This window comes from Ailuropoda melanoleuca, chromosome 8 (genome assembly GCF_002007445.2).
Source record: "Ailuropoda melanoleuca isolate Jingjing chromosome 8, ASM200744v2, whole genome shotgun sequence".
In the NCBI taxonomy this organism is placed as follows: domain Eukaryota; kingdom Metazoa; phylum Chordata; class Mammalia; order Carnivora; family Ursidae; genus Ailuropoda; species Ailuropoda melanoleuca.
This window is the reverse complement of record NC_048225.1, coordinates 36662635-36667579: the sequence shown is the minus strand read 5'-3', so window position 1 is coordinate 36667579 and position 4945 is coordinate 36662635. Positions and strand designations below refer to the sequence as shown.

The 4945-nt window shown below is 36.1% G+C and overlaps 1 protein-coding gene across 1 annotated transcript in view; it reads left to right on the top strand.

Annotated features, from left to right (window-relative positions):
• The window catches only part of HEPHL1 (hephaestin like 1), an 82467-nt gene that overhangs the window by 58605 nt on the left and 18917 nt on the right, over positions 1–4945 (top strand). The window contains exon 15 of the mRNA XM_034667587.1: positions 350–456. Coding sequence (XP_034523478.1) covers positions 350–456 — 107 coding nt within the window. The remainder of the gene's footprint in view (positions 1–349; positions 457–4945) is intronic.

The following is a 4945-nucleotide window of genomic DNA, read 5'->3' as shown; positions in this document are numbered from 1 at the left end:
CAGTAACTCAAGCTGCTGAAGCCTAGCTCCTGGGAGGGAAATACGAAATTTGAGGAGAAAAAATAGTGAGGAATACAGAAAGTCTTCATGTCTTGAGTAAACATCAGTTGATAATAGAAAGGTCAAATTAGAAAGAAAGCTGTAGTCTGGAATGAAAACACTGCCATTTTGCAAATTCAGAAAATCAAGATGTAAGTTTAATTGGAATATTTCTAATGGATAAGTAATTCTCCCCAGCAATAAACATTCACCAAAATATATAAAGATCTGTTTGTTATTTCTTCAGGTAAAACATCTGAAACAAAGATAACACTAGTAAATTCTTTCTATTTCTTCTCATTTGTTTCAGGAGAAATAAACACCTACAGGTGGAATGTCCCTAAAAGGTCTGGTCCAGGACCAAATGACCCAAATTGTATTCCATGGGTTTACTATTCAACGGTAAACTTTGTGAAGGTAAGACTGAGAGAGCAACCAAAATGCTTAAAGTAACATGGCTTTAAATCGATGATTCAAGTTATCACCACTCTGATGAGTATATGTGAAGGGTGTAATGGTTGAGAGCACATNTGGCTGTCTCTATCTCTGTCGAATAAATAAATAAAATCTTTAAAAAAAAAAAGAACACAATTCAGCTGAGTAAATTTTAAAGATCTCATTGGTTTTATTCAAAAATTCATGATTTGGGCAGCTTCACATCTAGCAGATAGAAAGGATCTCTGAAGAGCTGTACAAAATGCGTATAGGCAAAAGGGGGCAAAACAAGGAAGTTACTAGCAAAGAATGGATTGTTTATGGCAAGGTCACCTTCCTTTAAGGGACAGCAGGACTCCGTCAGGCAGATTACCTCACTAGTTATAGTGATGAATTAGCTTAAGATTCCATTCCTTGGAGAGACTGAAATTGTAGTTAACCTAGGAAGTTAGTCTTGGCTTGGTCACTTAGCACAGTAACTCCATTTTGGAACTGTTGTCTTTTTTTTTTTTTAAAACAATTCCTCCCTTTTGATCAGACTCTCATCTTGACTGAGAGATGTGATCAAAATTTAAGGCATCAGCACCTCTCCCAGTTATTGCTTTGACGCTCTCACGATTTTCGTTGATCGTCTGGGTGGTATTCACACGTCATGATGCTTTTTGTTGAATCTCTGTGGTATTCATAGGTCACAACTTCAGCTTCACATTTCTTAAGTTGGTCATTCTCTTCATTCTTTTTCTGATGTTCCAGTCTTAGCAAGATCATTTGCTCATTTAACAGCTATGAACGTGCATTTCAAGCTTTTGAAGGAATACAGTGCACCAGGGAGACTACTGTGATGATTATAAGCAGAATAATCCCCACTTTCTGGTGTGCACTTTGGAGCCATGATCCTCAAGGCAAACCAATCAGAATCAAATAAGTCAAAGAAAGACCAGGTTGAAGGAGTCACTTTCTAAAGCCAAGTGGCTTATTCAGTGGTTTTGTGTATCTGAGTTTCAACTTCCCCAGAAACGCTATCCAGGTGCAAGTGGTGTTGGCCACAGCACAAACACCTCCTTGTTCAGCTAAAAGATAATAAAAGGCTATCCTATGATCCAGAACAACTTTGGCCTTGGAAAGATGGGTACTGCTATCGAGATCTTTTTGTGATTGGGGCAGATCTGATTCAGATAATCCTAAGAATGTAGGGGTGCAAATGTGCTATGATTTGCATAGGCATTTGTGTTTACCTGAACAAAGTACAGTTATAATTGGAGAAAGGTAAAAACAAGACTTGGATATTCTGACGATAAAAGTTGGACTTTGTAAGTGACTCCTAAGTGGTGCTGTGGGGGAGGTCAATTAAGAATAGAAGAAAAATTGGTCAGAGGGAGGACCACAGGGTCTTGAGCATCACGGACAGGAGTTTTTGATGTCAAATTCAGCAGTCTGAATGTTACCCCCTCTTAGCAAGGGCCTAGGAGATACGGATGATGGTGTTATCTTTTCAGACCAATGCCAGAGTAAAGGAAAGAAAGGGAAGAAGGAAGGTTTTCATGTTTAGTGAAAGTATGAAGCTTTGATGTGGTATCTTGGATGGAAGAAGTCTACCTCAATGTAGGCTATTTCTCTTCCTAGTCAATTTAATTTGGAAATCTCCAATGTTTGTACAGGACCAGATGACAGGTACAGCCTTCTGCAGCTTTGAGAGGTACTCAAAATTTAGTTTTACAAAAGTATCAGTGGTCAGGAGCACTTGATAAGGCCCTTCCCATGAGTCTCATTCTTACAAAAATATGAGTAAAATAATAACTCTCTGTGAATAATAAAAAACATCAACATTGCCCATGGTTAAAGATCTAATGAGAGTTCATTATCATGGAATTCACAAGGAAATTTGGTTATTTCTGTAACATACGACATTTTAAAATAATTGGAATTATGACCGATAATGTGATATTAGGATATATCAAATTTCTAGGAATTTTATACAATTTCTAGAACATTTATAATATATATCTATATAAATATAACGTAAAGAAGGCTTAATGTTACTTATTTCACAATGTTTCCCATGTAATTTAACATATCAAATACACTTAATTAGTTTAACATCTCTCTTAATAACGAGAGAGAACAAATCTTTTTTTTTTAAAGATTTATTTGTTTATTTGAGAGAAAGATAGGGGAGGCAGAGGGAGAATCCCAAGCAGACTCCTTACCGAGTGTGCAGCCCAATGCAGGGCTCAGTCTCATGACCCTGCTATCACAACCCGAGCCAAAACCAACAATCAGATGCTCAACCAACTGAGCCACCCAAGAGCCCCGAGAACAAATCTTTTGAAATGTTCCAGGGACCCTCTTAAAATACCCCAAAGTTGGTTCAAGGCCAAAAAGACTTCATTTAGAATTTGATTTTGGGGAAGTTTCTCAAAAATATCAAAAGGTTTAAAAACACTTGGCCAAACAGTATCATTGGTCCCTGTGAAATAGTAAGTAGTTATCCATTTAACCATAGTGACAAGACTTCACAAGGCTAATACAGAATGTTAAATTGTTCTAAAAAAATCTTAGCGCTTTTAGTAGAGAAGACTCAGTTCTTTTAAGTAATCAAAGACTTGATAAAGACAGCATGAAATGCAGAAAATTATTTTGGTAAGACAGAATCTTGGTTCTCTAGGCAGATTAATTAGAAGGTAATACACACATACACACACACAACTGTTACTATCTTTTATCAAAAGCAAATCAACAATCCAAGAAAACTGTCTTTTTAACAGAAAGGAAATCAAATTCTAACTTCATACCAGTGTCCTTTTTTTAAAAAGTATGATTAACATACTATTAGTTATAGGGGTACAACATATTGACTCAACAATTCTACATATCACTCAATGCTCACCACAATAAGTATTAGTCACTCTCTGTCACCCTACAACATAATTACAATATTATTGACAATATTTCCTATGCTATATTTTTCATCTCCTAGATTTATTTATTGTATAACTGGAAGTTTGTGCCTCATAATCTCCTTTATCTATCTTACCCATCCCCCCACCCACTGCCTCTCTGGCAACTACCAGTTCTCTGTATTTAAGGGTCTTGGTTTTGTTTGTTTGCTTATTTGTTCTTTGTTTCTTTCCCTGTTCATTCATTTTGTTTTTTAGATTTTTTTTTAATTTTCAGAAGTGAAATCATATGCTATTTTAATTTCTCTGTCTGACATATTTCTCTTAGCATACTACCCTCTAGGTCCATCCATGTTGCCACAAATGGCAAGGTCTCACAAATTCTTTTTTATAGGCCTTATATATATATATAACTTCTTTATCCATTCATCTATAAATGGACACTTGGGTTGCTTTCACATCTTGACTATCATGAATATGATACAACAAACATCAGGTTATATATATCTTTTTGATACCTAGTAGTGGAATTACTGGATCATTTGACATTTCTATTTTTAATTTTGAGGAACCTCCTTACTATTTTCCACAGTGGCTGCATCAATTTATATTCCTACCAACAGTGCAAGAGGGTTCCTTTTTCTCCACATCCTCACCAACACCTGTTATTTCTTAACTTTTTGATTCTAGCCCTTCTGACAGTTGTAAGGTGATGTCTCATCGTGGTTTTGATTTGCATTTCCTGGATGACTAGTGATTTTGAGCATCTTTGCATTTGTCTGCAGTCCATCTGTATATCTTCTTTGGAAAATGTCTACTCAAATCCTCTGCTCATTTTTAAATTTGATTACTTGCTTTTTGGTGTTGAGTTGTGTAAGTTCCACATACATTTTTAATATTAACCCCCTATTAAAAAATCATTTGAGGGGCGCCTGGGTGGCACAGCGGTTAAGCGTCTGCCTTCGGCTCAGGGCGTGATCCTGGCGTTATGGGATNTTTGATACCTAGTAGTGGAATTACTGGATCATTTGACATTTCTATTTTTAATTTTGAGGAACCTCCTTACTATTTTCCACAGTGGCTGCATCAATTTATATTCCTACCAACAGTGCAAGAGGGTTCCTTTTTCTCCACATCCTCACCAACACCTGTTATTTCTTATCTTTTTGATTCTAGCCCTTCTGACAGTTGTAAGGTGATGTCTCATCGTGGTTTTGATTTGCATTTCCTGGATGACTAGTGATTTTGAGCATCTTTTCATTTGTCTGCAGTCCATCTGTATATCTTCTTTGGAAAAATGTCTACTCAAATCCTCTGCTCATTTTTAAATTTGATTACTTGCTTTTCGGTGTTGAGTTGTGTAAGTTCCACATACATTTTTAATATTAACCCCTTATTAAAAAATCATTTGAAAATATCTTCTCCCATTCAGCAGGTTACCTTTTCATTTCATTGCTGGTTTCATTCATTGTGCAAAAGCTTTTTATTTTGGTATAATTCCAATTGTCTATTTTTTGCTTTTGTTCCCCTTGCCTGAGGACATATACCTAGAAAAATGTTGCTATGGCTGATGT